At 52.4% G+C, this 20331-nt stretch overlaps 2 protein-coding genes across 2 annotated transcripts; one reads left to right on the forward strand and one right to left on the reverse strand.

The window, feature by feature from the left end:
- Nucleotides 1–1846: 1846 nt before the first annotated feature.
- On the forward strand, nucleotides 1847–4071 carry TUBB4B (tubulin beta 4B class IVb). The gene is made up of 4 exons (XM_075772111.1): nucleotides 1847–1976; nucleotides 2071–2179; nucleotides 2257–2367; nucleotides 2859–4071. Exons 1-4 carry the CDS (start codon nucleotides 1920–1922, stop codon nucleotides 3917–3919), a joined length of 1338 nt encoding a protein of 445 aa, XP_075628226.1. The 5' UTR covers nucleotides 1847–1919; the 3' UTR covers nucleotides 3920–4071.
- CIMIP2A (ciliary microtubule inner protein 2A) lies at nucleotides 4059–20100 on the reverse strand. The gene is made up of 8 exons (XM_075772112.1): nucleotides 20079–20100; nucleotides 16242–16329; nucleotides 14882–15075; nucleotides 10953–11260; nucleotides 9842–9959; nucleotides 8709–8803; nucleotides 6512–6629; nucleotides 4059–4147 (listed from the first exon to the last, which is right to left on the reverse strand). Exons 1-8 carry the CDS (start codon nucleotides 20098–20100, stop codon nucleotides 4059–4061), a joined length of 1032 nt encoding a protein of 343 aa, XP_075628227.1.
- Between the last annotated feature and the right edge of the window lie 231 nt (nucleotides 20101–20331).

Raw genomic sequence — 20331 nt, forward strand, 5'->3', positions numbered from 1 at the left:
TCGTGTCTGGGCACCTTGGGGGCTGATGAAGGTCTCTTCCAGGGCCTCCTGGAGCTGCCCGGGATCCTCTCCGGTCACTCCAGATGCTCTGGGGCTCATCCCAGGGTGTCCAAGGCTGCTCCCAGTGCTCCTAGGTTCCTTCCAGCATTATTGCTGGGGGAATATATCGTTTACACACCAGAAATGTCAATCACCATAACCTTTGTATTAAGCCAACTACCAGAGGCTATTCAATCTCCAGCAAAAGTCTTCACAGTGCTATTCTTCTCCTGCTCGCATCCTCACCTGACCCAGTCACAGCAGCAGTTGGATTATTGTTACCCAAGCATAGATCACGGTACATATACAAGCCACAACGCACCTCCGTCTCACACGAATGCCTGAACGACACGGAATGCCAGCCTGATGAGCTCTGTTTGTGTAGAAAGAATTGAGGTCACCTGCTGCTTTCGCCTCACTCCACGCCCACATCAAGGCAGCACTTTGAGACTAGGTAGGTTTGGAGAACTCAATTAGGAGCCTCTTTCAAGTTTTACCTATGGTATGAAGCAAGAAGAGATGCTAGGACTTGCAGACTTTGCTGGCATCCTAATGAATACGTACAACCATAAAAAGACTTTGCTAAAACAATAAAGTACACTCAGTCAAAGCCGTGACCAACCGATGAACTGTCTATGCAAGAAAGTGCTAACAAAGTTGGATAGCAGAAGGCGAACGGTATGGCAGAGTAAGAGAGATAAAGTAAGCAAGGGAGACATTTATTCAGCCTGGGATGCCTGGCTGCCCCGTGGTGGGGCTGCAACACGAACAGAGATGTCTCCTAACACAGAGCTGCTCTGCTCACCCTAGGAAAGACGGGGTGAGCCCGCTGCCCGCCTCGAAGCCCGTGAGAGGACGCCACCTCACACCAGAGCTCCCCTGGCAGCGCAGGGGCTCCCCGCAAAGGAGCTGCCGCCAAGCTGCTCTCCGCGGCCGCCTCCCCCGAGCCCACACAGGCTGCCCGAAGCAGAGAACGGGCCGCCACACCCCCGCCGCCGCCGACAGGCCGTGCCCCGGCCTAACCCTTTCCCGCCGCCCGGCTCGGAGCGCGGTTGCCATAACAACGGCCGCCCGGTCCCGCTGCCCCAGGCGGCTGCGCGCCAGAAAGTGCTAGAAAGGCGCCGCAGCCCGCGCGTGCGCAGACGGGCTCCCTGCCCCCCACGGCGCCGCTGCAGCGCCCCGGGACCAACGGAGGGCGGGGGAAGGGGATGGCGGCGGGGACGGGTGAGGGAGGCCTTCCCGGGGGAGCGGAGGCGAGAGGCGGCGGGGAAGGGGGGGGGGGGGGGGGTGTGTTTGTGCTCGGGACCCACAGGGGAAACGGCCCGGCCAGGTTTCCCCGGAAACCGCCCCCCCCTCCTCTCCCGCAGTAAGGAGGAGCCGCCGCCTACGCTGCGCAAAGTGCGCACACGGCTTCGGGAATAGGCGGCTGCGCGAGCCACCGCCCAGGGTCTGCTGCGGAGTCATTGCGACGGTTACTAGGACACTTTGTTTTCATCCAATCAAATGGCGTTAGCTCATCTCTCAGGCCGACCGCCAATCATGCTCGGCATCAATCATTCAATTAAGCCAATCGGGAGTGTCCTGAGCGAGTAGGGCGGGCATTCGTGGGTCCCGGTTGCCTAACAGTAAAATCAACAGACATATGGGCGGAACCAGTTGGAGCCACTGATTTGAATGACAGCGCCACGGCCAACCAGATTTCCTCATTTGTAGAGCCTCGTTATGAATAGCCAATAGCTCCTGAGGATGGCCGCCTGGGCGGGGAAAAAAGGCTGCGCGCGCATTCCGCTGCTATATAAGGCTTGGCGGTTGCCTCACGCAGTCAGTGTCGGTTGGGGGAAGAGTGGCGTTGGGTGAGGGTGAACTGTGCCGCCGCCATCATGAGAGAGATCGTGCACCTGCAGGCCGGGCAGTGCGGAAACCAGATCGGGGCCAAGGTCTGGGCGGTGGGCAGGGGGCGGTGGGGGGGAGAGACGGGAGAGGTGGGGGCACGCCCGGCCCAGCCGCCCCTGATGCCATTTTCTCCGGCAGTTTTGGGAGGTCATCAGCGACGAACATGGCATCGACCCAACCGGTACCTACCACGGAGACAGCGACCTGCAGCTGGAGCGCATTAACGTCTACTACAACGAGGCCACAGGTAGGGCCCGGCGCGCCGCCCGCCCCCTCCCCGGGCCGCCCCCGGCGCCGCAGTCACGGCTTCTCCCTGTTTTGCAGGTGGCAAGTACGTGCCCCGCGCCGTGCTGGTGGATCTGGAACCCGGCACCATGGACTCGGTGCGCTCCGGGCCCTTCGGCCAGATATTCAGGCCAGACAACTTCGTGTTCGGTGAGTGCGCCGGGAGCGGGGGAGGGACCTGTCGTGTAACCGGCTCGGGGTGGGGTGGGCAGGGCAGGGACGCTGCACTGCGGGCTTCCCCGGCGCATATGCTCCTGAGGCAAGCGCGGCCCCGGGAGGGGGGTTAATCCTGCCGCTTCATGACGGGCGTGAAATACCGGGGATCTGCGGATGGTGGCTGCCGGCAGCTGCTGGCCGAGAACAGGTCCGAGAAGGCATAAGAGGTCGTTGCTCTTCCGATTCTCATTACCTCCTCCGTAATATCAGGAGACATTACATGGCTGCTGTATCGTTGGTAATGAATGTTTTCCGTGTGTCGACCGAGCCATTTCAAGGGTTCTTGTGTGCAACCACAGCTCTGTGCTTGATAAAATGAAAGCTTTTGTGGGGTTTCTCCGTAGCCTGATGCTCCTAAGCTTTGCTTGCAAGCAATAAGCAGGAAGCAGTGACCGTAATCTAATACGAAAATGGCTCTCTTCCAGGTCAGAGCGGAGCAGGAAACAACTGGGCAAAGGGCCATTATACGGAAGGTGCTGAATTAGTTGATTCTGTGTTAGATGTTGTGAGAAAGGAGGCAGAAAGCTGTGATTGTCTCCAGGGCTTTCAGCTTACTCACTCCCTTGGTGGTGGCACAGGCTCTGGCATGGGTACTCTCCTCATCAGCAAAATTCGTGAAGAGTACCCAGACCGAATTATGAATACTTTCAGTGTTGTACCCTCCCCTAAAGTATCAGATACTGTAGTAGAGCCCTACAATGCCACGCTCTCGGTGCACCAGCTTGTGGAGAACACAGATGAAACCTACTGTATTGATAACGAAGCCCTCTATGACATATGCTTCAGAACACTGAAGTTGACTACTCCAACGTATGGTGATCTGAACCATTTAGTGTCGGCAACCATGAGCGGTGTTACCACCTGCCTGCGATTCCCAGGCCAGCTTAATGCTGACCTGCGGAAGCTGGCAGTCAACATGGTTCCCTTCCCCCGTTTGCACTTTTTCATGCCTGGTTTTGCCCCGCTCACGAGCCGTGGGAGCCAGCAGTATCGTGCTTTAACCGTGCCAGAGCTAACACAGCAGATGTTTGATGCAAAGAACATGATGGCTGCGTGTGACCCACGTCACGGCCGCTATCTGACCGTAGCTGCTGTTTTTAGAGGCCGTATGTCAATGAAGGAGGTCGATGAGCAAATGCTGAACGTTCAGAACAAAAATAGCAGCTATTTTGTTGAATGGATTCCTAATAACGTTAAAACAGCGGTCTGTGACATTCCACCTCGTGGCCTGAAAATGTCTGCCACCTTCATTGGTAACAGCACAGCCATCCAGGAGCTGTTCAAACGCATTTCTGAGCAGTTCACTGCCATGTTCCGCCGAAAGGCTTTCCTGCACTGGTACACTGGCGAGGGCATGGACGAGATGGAGTTCACAGAGGCTGAGAGCAACATGAATGACCTGGTGTCTGAGTATCAGCAGTACCAGGATGCCACAGCTGAGGAGGAGGGGGAGTTTGAGGAGGAGGCTGAGGAAGAAGCAGAGTAAAAGCTATGCAGATGACCACCTGTAAATTTTGTTTAAAGCTGTATGAACTCTTTCATTCAAAACTTCTCTGTCTGTGTTGTGTTCCTCTTCCTGTCTCAAAGTCACTTCAAATGCTGTACAGGCACCATTAAAGCATTTTTCACAGTGCACAAGCTTGTCTCCTTTGTTCCTTTTGGTAAGCTTTTCGGGTGCCGTTTCCAAAAGTAAGTGCATAGGTGTGTCGGAGTTCTGGAAAAGAAAAATGGGGACTTGGCGTGAGCCCTGCCGCCTTGCCCAAGGCAACCGCACTTCTCCCTGCCGCCTTGTGTCACTGGATGTGGCAGCAGTTCTGCTGGTGCAGGAATGGAAGAAATACTCGGGTATGGCGCTATATTCAAGGGGACTGGCGCAGGGGGGAATATCCTTCACAGGGAGGATGGAATTCAGCTCCATCTAAATTTAGGTACCTGCCTGCAGACTCCTGTTACAGGGAGCCGAGCAGCTCTGAGCCCCGCAGCCATGTAGATTCTAATGAGGCGTCTGTAAGCTACAGCTTCCCCAGCTGCCTGGGCAACCAAACCAAGCAGGCAAGTAGCCCCTCTGGTAGAGGTGGGTGTTTGTGTCTGGGCACTGCAGCCCCTCAGCAGGTGACTGCAGGCTGTCACAGGAGCCTTGGGGACAGCTGTGACAACTGAGGACAAACAGTACCAAAGAGCTCCCTGTATGCAGCCCTGCTGCAGTCACATTTTGTAAAATGGATATATGGAGGCTTTAAATCTATCAGGTCTTACTGACCTGTATTGGCAAAACAAATTTTTACTGTGGAAACAGTTGATATGTTTGGTGTTACGTAAAGTGACAAACCTGTCACTCTGAATAGCTGGACAGGAGACAGCAGGCTGCTTTCCTGCTGAAGAGATTCTGCTCTGTGTTCCTAATTGTAACTGATTTTTAGGACAGAAGAACATAACACAAAATAAGTTTCTCCTTCCAGAGTTGGACTGGTTGGAGTAGTGAAAATTGTGGTGGCTCCTGGGAAATCAGTCTGGGCACAGAAACAGGTGCCTGGCTTCAAACTTACCCAGCAGAATGCTGCTGTAGGTAAAAAGGCAGCAACAGATGTTTGAAGCGTGAGGGAACACTTTAAACTGATTTTTGTCCTTGATTTTAGGGTGGGTTTTTCTTTTCTCCTTGTCCTTCTCTGGCCTGCCGGTTACCCAGGGCAGGACCATGCTGTGTCCCCCCAGCACCCTTTTGGGCACATTAGTCACCCTCCCCTGAAGAGCTCCGGCCGCTCTCCCCCTGCTCTCCGCAGGCTTGCGGAGGGGTCAAAGCACACGGACCAGCGTTGACACCGGGGTCCGGTTTACCCTTTGGTTCCTAACAGCCTTTCTCCAGGCAGCTCGAGCTTGCAGGCTGCAGCCGTGCGACCGCAGCCCTCCCTGAGCAATCCAGCGCAGAGGAAACCGCTGGAGCAGTCGGGGCTTTGCCGCAGGACACCCCAGCGCTCCCGCACGAAGGAAGGGGACGGAGGGGTGAGTGTCACGCGCCGGGGACAGCAGCTGCTGCGCTTGCCATCTGCCCCGGGGCAGGACCGTGGTGACACAGGCCAAAGCGAACATCCTTCTCTTCGTCTTGGAGCAGAAGGCCTGTGCAGCCTCACCTGTCGCCATCAGGGCGTAAGACGCTGCCAACCTTCGAGCTCCTGCCCACCGGCCTGGTGTTAAACTTTGCCTTTTCTGCGTCCTTTCCCCTGCCCCCAGTACAACTCTTGCTAGAGCCACATTCTCTGCCTCAACCTTCTGGGCTCGGCAGAGACAGTGGCTGTACCAGCTGCAGTCCAACACTGCCGAGATACTTTCCCGCTCTTTGCTTTCATTTCTGCCACATATTCTGTCTTCTACTATTTTCCTCCTCTTTATCACATTAAGTACAAGCTGTTAGTCTGTTTCTTTTGAGCTTATCTCCATGATTCCCCATCCACCATTACTGAGCTGCAGGCTTTTGACTTTGCTGTGGCCAAAGACAGCAATACTAATTGCAGATTTGTTGCAATTTTAGCCTGATATCCTAATGTTCTGCATGGGCAGACCTTCCCCTTAACATATACAAAACTACTTTCTCCAGACCTCCTCTTTTACACAACCCCAATCAATATCTGACAAGGATCAGGTAGCCACCACCTGTCCTGATGGCCGATACCCCGTCACTGCTTCTTTTTGTGCTGTCTCAATCCCTTTGTATCATCTGCCTTTCGGGTTGGGTTTGGTGGTTTTTTTTTTTAATCAGCCTTTAAGCTTTTTAGAACTGAATCACTCTCCTGACGAAGAAATTGTAACGCACGAGGTGTTACCGAGCCTCCTCTGCTTTAGCAGGGGGTTGGTGGCTGGAAACCAGAGGAACGTCCTGCACAAGTCCAGGCTGGCAGCGAGGACGATGGGCTCTCCCGCAGAAAGGCAGGGGATGCCACAGACTGGGGGAAAAAAAATCTACTACCCACGTGGAACATTCCAATAACTGTTCACTACTATGACACTACAGCTAATAACAGTGCTACTTAATGACAGTAATTAGTATTAGTGACTTTCATTTTCACTCAGCTGACAAACTTACCTGGTACAAAGCCCGTGTAGAAAGGTATCAGTCCAGCACTGGTGTAAATCCTGTTGTTAGGCCAGTGTGTTTGGGGAAATCTCTTGCCAAAGCTGCAAGCTGGATTTCTCTGCAACAACTGGAAAACAAACAAACAAAACCCCCAACTACACAGTACAGTTCATTTTAAAAACTGGATTGGTGTTACCCAAGACATGTGCTTTGACTCCGTATTAGAGAAAATAGTTAAGCCAATGCACAGCAATTCTCTTTCCAGTTCTATTTTCTTCTAATTAGGAGCTTCCTTGCATCCTCCCTGTTTTCCTCCTGACGGGAGTTGGCGGCAGCCCTGCCTCCGCTAGCTCGTACCCCAGGAGCACAGAGGATCAGGATCTCTACAGACCCCGGTCGTCACCGCTGGGCATCATCCGCAAGTCCCAAACACCTCGTGCTCCTACGTTTGATATACCGTGAGGCTGGAGGCGGGTACGTGCCCTGTCTGCTCCTGTGCTACAGACGCATCTGGGTTTTGCTTTGACCCCTTCAACTGGTTTTGGTTTTCCACAAGTCCCACCGACGGGGATTAGCCAGTAATTCCCAGGCTAGGAGGAACAGGAAGGCTTAGGGAGCGTTAACTGAAGGGAGAGTGTAAATCATCTCCCGGAACCGTCCCTGCCCTCCGAGGTCAGATACGGGGCTGTGCTGGAGGATGGATATTGCAGCTCTGCACATCTCCGCAGCAGCAAAACCCCCTAAAGATGTCACTAAAGCTGCGGTGCCCTGCTCGGTGGTGAAGGGACCGGCTTCACGGAGCCCAGCAAACCGTGGGGCCATCAAAGCGTTTTGTGACTGATGATGGAGCGATCGCTGCAATGCCTCAAGCGCGACACTGAAGCGAGAGGATTGCATTATTGTGCCTGATGCAGACAGTAAGCAATGATCCATGGCCCATCCCAGTATGTAACCTAGGGCAACAGAGATTTAGGGCAGAAGATTAGTGGCTTGAAGTCAGAAGCCATCTTAGATAGAAACGTGGTGTGATTTTTTTTTTTTTTTTTAAGCGTGCTTATATTCCTTCAGTGCCTGACGTGCTGCAGCTAACCTCCGCGAGCCTGGATTCTGCTGAATCCTGCGACGGAGAAACACCTCCCTCGCCGATTTACTGCACGGCAGACCTTCCTTAAGAAATCAGGGGCAGAAAGGCTTTGCAAACAGTGCATTTTGGGTTGATAATGTCTGGGGTTTGCTCTGTTTGCCTCATTTCAATGCCTATTAACATCAGAAGGAAAGGATAAGGAAGCCAGCGCAGGGAAATACATTTCAGGCGAAGCATCAGGCTGCCGTGAGCGCTGTCAGCCCTGCAGCTCTCCCCGCTGAGTCATTTCATCCCAGCTGAGTTTCTCTGAGCTGGGAATCCTCAACCTTGGATTTTCTCTCCATCAGACCCATAGGGTCTGGGACAAAGGCACCGCAGTGAATCCTGGTGAACCAGAAAGGGCTGGTAGTGTTGTAACCTGCTTCCACTGAGCTGATCAGCCCTCTCCGTCACCGGACCAGCGAGACGGTTGCGTCCCAGGGATCACACTCCATCCTGGTAGCAGGAAGAAACAAGTAGCTTTGAATGCAAACTATTAAGTACCGTGGGAGGGATCTCATTTTCCCGTGTAGGAGGATTATATGGCATTATGTGAGAGCTCTTACAGCAAGGGGACGAAATATTTTTTTCAGTAGGGATATTTCTGCATCCTTCCCAAAAGGAGGAGAAGGAAGCTCTAGATTCCTTTTCAGACAAATTATGTTAGTAAAGGAGAAAGCCCTACAACCAATTAAAAGGGAGAGATATCCAGCCCAGGCAGCCATCCGGCGCTGCCACCCAGGTAGAGAAGATCCATTGCGTAAGGGAAGCACAGATAGTTGCGTCCTGTGTTTCTGCACTCAGAGCAACATTTTTAATAGCCACTCTTGAACCAACCCTCAATAGATTTGCTTAATCCTTTTACGAACTCATTTATTCTCCCTTAATGTCCCAAGGAAACAAGTTACAGAATTTAATTGCTCATGATTTTTTCAACATGTTACCTAATAGCATTTTCTTTTGCTTGTACTTATTAACCCCAGTTCTAATGCTACTACAGTAAGTGAAACCGCTTTTGGTGTGGCCGATGAATCAATACCAACGTTATATTCCTGAAATAAGATTTGTGGATATAATATCTACCTGATGTCGATCAAATTCGTTCATGGCTTCCTTCACAGCTTGGACGTAATTCACGCCATTAATCCAGGTGAGGTGGGGGACAAATCCAGTGTACCCTTGGGATGAAGACAAGAGACAACATGCATATCGGGTAAGGATCACCCAGTCTGGAAGTGGAAGAGACTGGGATAAATATAAAACCTTGGCAGAGTAGAGGAAGGAAAAGTTCGTCCGCTTAAATTGTAAAATTAACTCTTACATGTGAAGCATCTTTTTCAGAAAGAGTCTTTTTTGATTCCCAAGGAAAACTCAATGGGCTGAAGTGATCTTTGCTGGTCTCCATGAGGTATGGAAGAAACATTTCATTTTCTTACAGTCTTTCCTTTACACTGACAGCTCTGTCATGTTCTGTCTCAGTTTAATACGCATTCAGGGGCTAACAACCAGCTGTGCAACCTTTCTTCCTCATTTCCCCTGCCCATCCAACAAATTTGCACTAATTATAAGAGAGAAACTATAGAAAGTCTATACATAAAACAGAGAGGTACAACCTAAAAGCAGCCAGAACTCCTTTTTCCAAAGGGAAGCTTTGGAGAGAGCAAAATGTGTCTTCTGCATCCTAGAACATCGATGCTCTTTCACTCGGTCTGAAATATTTTGACGTGCAACTCCTGCATTTGCTGTGGCTCGCCGCAGAGCGCAGTATCCCTCCTTGTAAGACAGAGTTTTATCTACTTATGACGGTGCCATACAACACTAATTGTTGATTTGATGATTCAGAAAAGCGTCTTATTTCTACATGAGGAAGAGCTCCCTCAGCGGCAGCAGACACTTACCAGGCTGCTGGCAGTGCAGAGCCCACCACCCACCTCTCCTTGCTCTCTGGAGCATTTTCTAGCCTGGCCCCGCCACTGCGGGGAACTGAGGTGGCTCCTGCATCCCTTCCGCCTGCCCGTGGACATGTGTCCCTCAGCACGAGATTAAAACCAAAGAAACTCCCTTGCATGGAGAGGAGCAGGGGCATTTTCCATCCCAAAGTGTCCAAACGAGCTGGAGCGCCTGGCCAACGTCTCTGAGATTTCCCCAGGGGCAGAAGGGTGACACGATCTCTTCCGAGGTGGACGCGTGCTGCGCACGATCTCCCTCTTTTTTACCTGAAATGACTTTCTGTTGGATCGCGTTTGGTACAACCAGTTTTGGTAACCGATAATCTTGCTCCACATCCGCGGTTTCAGCCACTCCTGGCAGAGTCACACCTTCAATTTTTACGGGCTTAAAATAAAAGCAGAAATAAAATAAACACCAGTAAAACCCACTTCCTCCTTTGGCTCCATCGCTTAAATCACTGCCAGAACCTGTGAATGGCAGCTGCCATTTCCATTTCTTCCTGGCTTTACACTAAGAGCTACTCCAAGAACTTCTGGTAAAGTCAAATTACTAGCCGAGCTCTCTGTACGCAGAGGGTTTTGCAAAATCCCCACGGGGGACGAGGGGAGCTTTGGGCACTGAAATCCTCCACAAATCTGTTTCTCAGAGCAAGGAGCAGGAATGCCCCTTCTTGGGATTTATATCCAAGCCAGCTTTTGACTCAATACATCAAATCTCTAATCTCTGCCTTCAGGGGATTTGCAGAGCGCGGGCTGGCTGTGACGTGACAAGCGCTGTCTCTGGCTCCGGAAGAAATAAGGGGCTCAAACACGTTGGTCCCGGGTGACGCCGGCTGTGCCATGCGAAACAGCACCCAGCTCCGCAGGCAAATCCCAATGCTTGTGTTTCAACAAGGGGTAACGATGGCGGGAAAGTCAGACGGGCGCAGTTAAGGGGTCGCAAACCCGGGACGCAAGCAGAGATGCCAGGACTGCTCTGTTTTCGGGCTGGGGGGCAGCGACGGGGGTCTCAGTTGATACGAAGGAAACACAAGCCCGGTTGCATATCACAGCGTAACGCAAGACCTAGAAACGGGGTTTTGAAGCTAAAACTCAACTAAATGAGGAGTTAATCCTTTTTAATTGAGGAGTAATTAATCACGGCAACAGTTTCCTGGAGATGTGGTGGATTTGCTACTGCTAGAATCATTCGTGTGGGTTTGCTACTTCTCCACACGATGCTCTAAACCTCGTCCTTGCCATCCACACCTGTATGAAATTCCCTCTTTGCACACTCGTGAACCAAGGACATCCCTTCCACACCCACCGGTCCCCGAAAGGCCCACCCCTCCGCAGCAGCATCCCTCACCACGTGTCTCCCCCACCCAAAGCCACTCACCGGTTTGCTTCCTGCCGAGGCACCGCCGAGCTGGCCGGGTCCCCACCTTTTCTCCTGTCCACAAGGCGACGTTAGCTCGGGCAATCGCCACTCTTGCCCCTCAGAGGCGGGATGGTGTGAAATCCTCCATGGGTACGTACGTGGCAGTGGTGTCCTCGGGATGTACTCGCTGGGGTGGTGCTGGGGCACGGGGTCCATGCGCATCATCATCAGCTCTTCCTCTGCTGGCCCTGGCCGAGGGGGTTTTGGCCCAAGGACTGGTTCAGGAAAGCTTGTTGCAGCCCTGGCTTTCTCATAGGGAAAGTACCCTGCGGGACAGACGCTGAGTTAAGGGAAAGGAGTGGCCGAAGGAGGATGAGGGATTCCCATTGCGCTGGACCTCGGCCCCCACACTCCCCTCCGGAGCGAAGGAAAGGAGCCTGGAGGTCAACAGCATCCCACAGGCTGGGAGAGCATCCTGCAAGTGCCACCAGCCCACCCAACAAACCCACCCGCACTGAGGAATACTGCGCAAGTATTAGTTTGATAACTTTTATTCTAATTTATTCTAAGTGACACCTAAACTGTAAAATATCATCAGCCAAGCTGTAAAGAAGTAAAGGGAAAAACCCCACCCCATATTCTTTTCTCCACCTGGCTGCATCAGCACACCCCAGACACAGACCGACCCTGCCATGGTAACCAACAAGGAATTCCTGCCCTGGCTTCGTTGCTGCTCATCGAGGAAAGGGTCTGCTGTGATGCTGGCCGAGAGAAAAAACATCGACAGCCGGCACACACTAAATATCTCTGCTGTGAACTAAGGATGGAGCCCTGCAGCTTGAGACTCCACAGGGACAGCCGAGCTTGGCAACTTGTCTGACTTTCCTTTAAAAATATCCCATGACGCGGCTCCCCAGGCTGCCCCGGCCCCATACAACATCTCCAACCCGGGTGCTTCCTCATGCTCTGTGCCAGGAGCGAAGCCAATTTCTCCCTCCTCGGTGGTTACGAGGGTGATTGATCGCTCTTACACTCCACAACAACTTTTTCCTTATTGGAAAACCGTTACTACGTCAATCTCATCTCTTTAAAACAAACCAAATTCCTTCCATTTTTGTTCTCATAGGTCATTTTCTTGAGGCCCTCTGGTCTCTACTGCCTTCCCCTGACCTCCTCGCGTTGGGTGGACATCTGTATCGCAGCGCAAAGCCCCGCAGACGAGACACCATCTTCCAGCCAGGACTTCATCTGCAGAGTCCCAGGGCATTACAACCTGTCCCAGCCCAAACAGCGCAGAGCAAAATTTGCCCCTTTTTGCAAGAGTATAAAACTTCTGATGGGCATTTAGGTTTATAATACAATTATAAGCAGATCACAAAGTATATATACTGTATATAACTTTATAAAGTATATAAACTCTATGTAACTGAACTCTATGTATATAAACTCTAGGTATCAAGTGTTGTCCAGGCTAGCAACAAAATAAAGACAAATCCTTGATGAAAGTGATTTTTCAATCCAGTGTGCAAATTTTGAAACAGGTTTGTCTTAGTATTTCCTTCATTATTAATGAAAGTATTGCATCTACTCTCTTTATCCGACAAACCAAAGGAAAAGGAAAAAAGAAGTTGTTTTGTACTTGACAAATCCATATGGGCTCCTTTTTATGACCCTGGGTTTTGCAGACTTGTTGATTCAGAAAGGCTGCACAGAAAGGCACGAAATTAAAAGCCAGAATGCTTTTTACCAGAATCAACCACACCGTGCATTTGATTTGAATAAACATCTACATGTTTTCAGTCCAGGTTCCTGGGGAGCGGGTGCCTGCACGCTTGACCTGTGCCATAACCCCCTCAAAGCCAACGTGGCCACCCCTGCAGATCCAGCATAACCCTGGTTGATGTCCCCAACCGACAGAGCCTGACCTCACTTCCAGCAAGAAAACAACGTGGGATTCAACTGATAGAAAACAGCAAAATACTTGGTGCCCATCAACGAGGCTTTATCAAAAAGAGACCTTGAGAAAAAGTCTTCAGAATGAGTTTGCTAAAGGCAACCACACCAACCCAACGCTGCCGTGAGCTCTTTGAGCTCCATCATGTAAACCACCCAGAAGGATGCCAGGCAGTTCTAATGAAGTTTGCAGGGGAGGGTTTAAGGAATTGCTCACAACTTGACAGCAGGAGCTGGTGATGAAGAGTCACCAACACAGCAAGGTGCTCCCTGTGGCCACGTTCTGCAGCAGTTCACCAATGAGCAGCAAATGTGAGCTCCCAGCTGCAAACGTTGGCAGATGATGTAAAGGTTGGCGAGGGGAGAAGAATAATGAGAAGAGGATAATGAGAGAGAACAACTAGGTCAACTGGTTAGTTGGGTCCATCCAAATTACATTTTAGTCCAAGGAAATGCAAATTTCAATGTCCAGGAGTGAAGCCTGTGAACACCACCTGTGTAGTAGAGACCTGGATCCTGGAAAACAAGGTTAGGATGAACAGAAATGCCAAAAGTTTGCAAGAAGCTACACGGCACAAGTTTCCACCCTGAATGGGAAAACATCACTTTGGTGTGGCCATTCCCAGGGAAACGAAGACCCAGATCCCACCTGGGCACGTAACCCCTGTGTTCAGCCAGGAGAGGACTCGCCTCCACTGAACAGGGCATCCACAGCAGCTACGGCTTCGACACCTGATACGGTACACGGCAAACGTGTCTCCAAAGGACGGCCCGTCCCCGAGAGGGGCTGATGGGGATCACGGTGGGGCTGCTGCTGTGGCCTGATTTGGGTCTGCTCAACAGGCACCAGGTACTTTGCCGAGAGGGGCTGGGGAGGAGATTCCTGCAAATTCCCGGTGTTGGGGATCTATGTGAGCGTGTGGCTGATGGAGGAGATGGGGCCTGTTAGCAGAAGAGGGAAGGGAACCAGGAAGGGCACACGCACCCTTCTGCTGAGCTGCGGTAGGAGCAGCAAGATGCACCGTGAACCACAAGCTGTGAGTAAGAGCTCTGAGCAGAACGAGCTCTGCACCAGGTGGGTCAGTGGGAAAGGGTCGGAGGTGGCAGAGCCGACCTTCCCAGGAGAGACGGGTTTTTGCCTGTGGACTTGTGCTGGTTTTGGCTGGGACAGAGTTAATTTTCCTCATAGTAGCCGGTATGGGGCTGTGCTTTGGGTTTGTGCTGGAAACAGTGCTGGTAACCCAGGGATGGTGCAGTTACCGCTGAGCAGTGCTTACACGGAGTCGAGGGCTCTTCTGCTCCTCACCCCACCAGTGAGTAGGGTGGGGGTGCACAAGAATTTGAGGGGGGACACAGCCAGGACCAAAGGGATATTCCAGACCACATGGCGTCGTGCTCTGCACTAAAACTGGGGGGGAGGTTGGTGAGGGGGCCGCTGCTCGGGGAATGGCTGGGCATCGGTCGGTTAGTGGGGAGCAACTGTTTTCATCTGCATTGCTGGTCTGTCTTGGGTTTTATTTCTCTTTTTATTTTCTTTTTCATTACAATTTATTATTATTATTTTATTTCAGTTATTAAACTGTTTTTATCTCAACCCGTGAGTTTTCTCACTTTTACCCTTCCGATTCTCTCCCCCACCGCCTGGGGAGGGCCGTGTGGTGCTTAGTTACCGGCCGGGGTTAAACCACAACAGGAGTATGGAAGAGTTGGGAAGTGAGTTCATACCATGCCATAAAAATCATTTATCTTCATCTAACTGAAGATAACCTGGGAATTAAAATTCTCCTTTCCTCTCCCCCAGACACCAGTGTGAGAAGCTGAGGCTCCCCGGGTCTCTGTGCTCCTACGCCAGAGCTACGATTGCTCCCTGGAAAACATCCCGCTTCACCCCAGGAGCCTGTCGAGGACGGGCACAGACCCATTGCTCCCGACTGACCCCTTGCTCGTTAGCAGAGCCCATTCTGGCGAAGGGACGAGCCCCGGGGTCTGCTCACCTGGACGCCCCGGGAGATAACCCTGCACACCGTGCTTCGTCCCGCTGAAGTCCTCGATGAACTTCTGCTTGCGCAGCGGCGCCAGCAAAGGGTGAGGGCTCTTCGTAACAGCGGGATCCGTCAGCAGGCGGTACGTGGTTTTGCCAAAAGTCTCTCCAAACTGATAGTTGTACTGAGGGACGAAGCCCCGGTAGCTGAGGGGGAAACGGAGAGCAGTCACTGAGATGGCATTGGATGGTGTCCGCCGGTGGGATAACCTGCTCAGGAGGCGTCGCACGCTGGAAAGGCCACGGCCAGGAGCACACGTGGCTTTGAGTAGGTGAGCCCAGGGAATGCGATTGCCCAGGGCTGTGCCTGGGAGCATGAACGCTTTTGTTAATGCCACCGGAGCAGCGGCGCGAGGGGAGCACCGGGAAGATGTGTGCGGTTACGCGTGAAGTCAGGTGGGGAGTGTGTGCTCACATGCACGTTTTTACATGTGAGCGTGAAAACTGTCTCATGATTTCCAGGCGTGTACAGGCACAGGCTTGTGCTTTGGTTCATGGAGGGATGGGGGACCCGTCAGGGAGCGTGGCTGGAGCAGCACCTGTGGATGGAAAACTTACAGCAGGAACAGCGTGGGCTGCGGGCGCTTTGACAGCATTGACATCCACAGCCCCCAAGTTAAAATATTATTTCCAGTTAAACATGCCTCAGTTTTAAATTTTGCAATCCCTCTCACTGTTCCAAAACACAGTGAGTTACTGGGAATTTCCCAGTATCCCTTGTTCAATATTGAAACTCAAAAACCAGAAAAATTGCATACTTGCACCCGCCAAACCTCTCCGCTCCATACCCTTGCGGCGAGCAGCGAGACCGGGCTCACAAACCCACCCCGGCGCTGCGTTACGTGGGAGAGGCACGGCCGGGCGGCCGCTCAGCCCCAGTAACAAACACCGCTCGACTTTTTGGGGACCTTTGCACAGGGCGTGTAGCGACACGCTGCTTCTCCACTCCCCCGAGCTTGGGACGGGCAGTTGGACTTTATGGTGGCTCAGGGTAGGGCCGGTGCTGGAGCTCTGGCTCCGCTCCAGAGTCCACCAGGATGTACCAGAGACTTTAGCTATTCCCAGTATCAAATGCCCTCTAAGTGATGCGATTCCACCGCTGAAGAAGAAAGGCAGAGCTGCCAATTGCAATGTACAGACAGAAATATTCAATCAATGATCCCACCGCGTATCTGGGGATAAAGCCGGATGATGCATGAGGATCATAAGATGATGAGTAAGTACTTTCCCTTCCAAATACTTTAAACAACAGCAAGCAGAGCCGTGCATTTCCACTTGGCAAGTTTTCCCACTTTGCATGCAGGATCTCTCACCAGCAGCTGCCGGAGCAGCTCGGTGGCTCATCCCCATTGATTTTCAATAAGTCTTGCAACACAGGGAAGCTACGCCGGGACAATAAAGCTGAGCAAGAGCACAAATGACATAGCCTGAATAATTACAGGATGGCCGGAGGGATTTTGGTCATGAATAAAATAATGGTAGGGCTGAGAAAGGATTCAATTCACAAGCAATTAAAAGCGAGGTAATCTGAGGAGCTCGGGCGAGTCGGTCTGGGTTTACGGAGAAGGGATCTGCCGCAGAAGTGAGTTACAAGTGCTGCCGATACAGGCCGTGGCGCTTGGGGAAGGCACCGGTCTCAGCAGGGCTGTTTGACTTTCTCCTGCTTGATATTTTGATCGAGAGACCAGGGAGATCTCCCCTTTCTATAGCTCACGCTGAACCACTGCAGATCCCAAACCTCGCTGGCGAGCGGCGAGTAACCCGCTTTCCCAAGGCTGAGCCCCATTTCGCTTTTCTCTTACTCAGCCGTATCTCTTTGATCGCCACTCCCCAGACTGCGTCACCTAAACCTGCTCAGCCTTCCTGATCGCCGGGGAAAAGCTTTGGCCCTGGGCCCGTCCTCGCTCCGCTCCGCACCCTTCCCAGCTCCGCCAAGCCAGGACAAGGTGGGCAGGGCTGCGCCCGGTGACCAGGATTCATGGATTTACCCCTTCTCGGTGCGCCAAGTCCTTCCTCAACCATCCCACACGTTGGGTTTGGCTTCCCAACGCTCTTGAGCACTGCAGCAGCATTTTCAAAGCCCTAGCTGTGACCATTGCCCAACCTACGTGACAGCAACCAGCTTTGATGCCCTCCTTGGTTTTGCGGATTCACCGCCACAGCACACGGCACAACTGGCGAGATGCTGTGACGCAGCATCTTCCTCCTCCTCCTGCCAGCACAGGGTGCACCGTCTGCCAGCAGCAGAGCCCGGGCTCCGGGACGCCCTTCAGGCAGCTCCTCCTTGCGCTCAGCCACCCAAACCAGATGCAAAGCAGCACCCTCACCACCCACGGGGGCTTCCTCTGGGGCTTGGGTGACACCAGGAGCCTGCACATCACTGCTGAAAGCGGTGACAGAATTTGGTTCCTCCTCCTCCTGCCTCCAGTGACCGAAGCAGCAGCCCGGAGAGGAGCAGCCCCGGCTGCTGTGGTGGGATTAGGGCTCAGAGCTGCTGCTGGGGGGGGCTGTCTGCAGGCAGGAGTGAGCAGGGGGGCGTTGAGGCTTTTGGAGGTGCAAACCCAGCCACAGCTCCCTCCTTGCTGTTACTCATCCTTCCCAAGCTGCTGTCAGCGCACAGCTTTGACAGGGTGACAGCACGCACGGAGTAACACATCACATCGTTCCGACATCCACAGCAATACAAAAACGTGTTAAAAACCTCCAACCCCAGAGCTTACGTAAGTTTGGAAGATAGAGAGACCAGTACTGGAAAAGTCCTGCACGTGGCTCCAATGGGAAGGACCGGTGGGATCATCAGCGCGGGAGCATCGTTAGGGAAGGCAGCGTGCTCCACCCATTACCTGCAGCTTGGGATCTGCCTCCTGCCCGTACCGGTGCTGCACCCGCGGCCGTGCGGGACACGGCGAGTTTCCTCTGTGCTGAACGTTCGCAGCCTGGGCTGGCACCAGCCCCGACACCCTTCCCAGTTAACCTCAGGCTGGGCTGACCCGCGTGATTCCGTACCAACAGAAGCTCCTTTTCCCTCGGTGGCCATCCAACCCTTTCCAGCCCAGTCACACGTGTCACGGACATGTCTCCCAGCACGGGTCACCAGGGGACCCCGCACACAACTTCTCTACTCCCCCCGAAGCCTATCCACTCATTTCCACCACTCCTGTCTTACCTTTCAACCAATAACTCATTACCTCTTACCCATGACAGCTTGGTTTCTTCTTTCCAAGCCTTTAGAGGAGAATGTTACAAAAAGATTTAAAAAACCCTGCAACTACACATCAACAAGATCCCAGCACCCACAGTCACCGACTTCTTCAAAGAGCTCAAATCCAGCAGCAGCATCGTGCTCCAACCAATTTGACAAGAGCATATCATACCAATGCAAATATTTATTCAAAGGAGGTCTTCAAACATCCTTGATGCAAAAGTTATGACAGTTTGGAAGGCAAACCCTGCACAGCAGCCCTGGTAACATTTGGTAGCTTAAAACATATGAAAAAAAGGGGGAAAAAAACCCCAAAAACCCCAATTGCAACTTCACCCTTAATGAGCTATGGCATAGTCTTTAATTATATCCTGTTAGGTGGTGGTGGTGCTTCTTATCCTGGAGCCCTGTCTCCTTCAGTGCACTGTTACTTGGAATATTTAGTAGCGTCTTTTAAAAAAACCCCAAATATCATGAATTGTAAGTAGTACGTGATCCCAGCTGGAGCTATTTGTGTTGGAAATGAACAGACATTTTGGATGAACTTCAGAACTTACCCAGGGATATAGTACAGATTGGGAGGGAAGAAGCTATTTTCCTTTGGGGCTGCCATGGCAATGTGGCAGCTCCCGGTGGTGGGTGTGGGAGGAAGGAGATGCAGCGTGATCCGGTCGCCCAGGAAACCTCTGTGATGCTGCCAGGAGCGATGTTGGTACCTGACAGCGCTTCCAGCTCCAGCATACAGCTTGTCAGGTTTTTCTGGACACAGCTTTCCCCCCGCCTCCCACCTGGAAATTTTGGATGAGCACAGAGATTTTATGGCGTTTGTCAGGTCTCCTGAAGGCTCGTAGCCCTTGGGACAGTAGCACCAGATGTTCCTCCTTAGCAGCCCCAGCACAAATACGTGTTCACAGCACGGTTCACACCTAACGCACACAACTCGGGTGAGCCCGGCTGCGCGTGCCCTGGTCACTGGTACAGCCCAGGCACGGCCAGGGCAGCGCTGCCTGCACACACACGGCCACGTGCACACCTTCGGTGAGGATACCACAAAGCAGAGGTTCAAGAGATTCATCGTGCTGTGGTGGAAGTCTCAACCCTCCTCTCCCTGCTCCACGTTGCCCTCCTGGTCTGGCTGTTGGAGGGCACAATCCTTCACTGCCTTGCTTCGTGCGGGATAAGGGTTGTTCCCATTCCCAACTTCGTATGGTCATGTTGACTTGTGTGCAGTGGGTTGCACGTCCTCCAGCTGAAGGCAGGCCCAGGACACAGGTCTCCTGGTTACTGAACAGCCACGGTGGCCAGCATGTCCTCAAGTCAACGACCTGTTAGCACCAGCATTGTTTCCACCAACTACAACACCGGCAGCAAGCCTGCTTCACTGCAGAGTCCCTCTATAGCGTGAAGACCTCAGCCACGTGGCTGGTAGAATCATTTTAGGGTTTCAAAGCTACTAACCAGAAATCATAAAGTATTCGAGGGCTGTTCTCATCTGTTTAGGTGCCTATACTCCACCCAAAATTGTGTCTGAGGAGATAAAAACGCTGCTTTGACTCTTGCCCTTGGTGTCTACACACTTTTGGAGAGATCTGGAACTTCCAGCCTTTATAAGTATGTTTGAGTTTGCCCAAATACCTGAGCTCTAACTGAGGGCAGACGTCTCCAGCAGCACCAGGTCTGCAGGGTGGACAGGTTTGTGAGGGGCAGGTGGCTCTCCTCAGGGAGAAGGTTCTCCCCCACAGGAGAGGCACAGCCCTGGCACGTGGTGGCATCTCCATTCTTGGAGATCTTCAAAGCAGAGCTGGGGAACACCCAGAGTGCCCCAACGCAGCTTGGAAGTTAGCTCAGCCTGCAGTGGACAATTGGATTAGAGACCTACAAACAAAGGTCACTCCCAGCCTAGATCTTCCTCTGAGTTTAATAAGAGCATAAAAAGCCCCTTGCTTACTGAAATGCAGCACTGTACTCATGGCACCAAACAACAATCCCAGGCTGTTCCAGGTCCCATCATCCCCCCCAGCTCCTGAGGAGGCTCAGGCCAGCATCTGCCCAGCGTTCTCAGAAACAACCTTCACATCTCACTCCTTAAATAACCAGTGGCTGCTCCTTCCAAACCTGGGGGCCACAGACTTACCAGAGGGCTACTGAATAATCAGACCAAAATAGCTGTCCTCAGTGCAGACATCTGGGTAAAGAAATAG

Source organism: Balearica regulorum, chromosome 20 (assembly GCF_011004875.1).
Source record: "Balearica regulorum gibbericeps isolate bBalReg1 chromosome 20, bBalReg1.pri, whole genome shotgun sequence".
In the NCBI taxonomy this organism is placed as follows: domain Eukaryota; kingdom Metazoa; phylum Chordata; class Aves; order Gruiformes; family Gruidae; genus Balearica; species Balearica regulorum.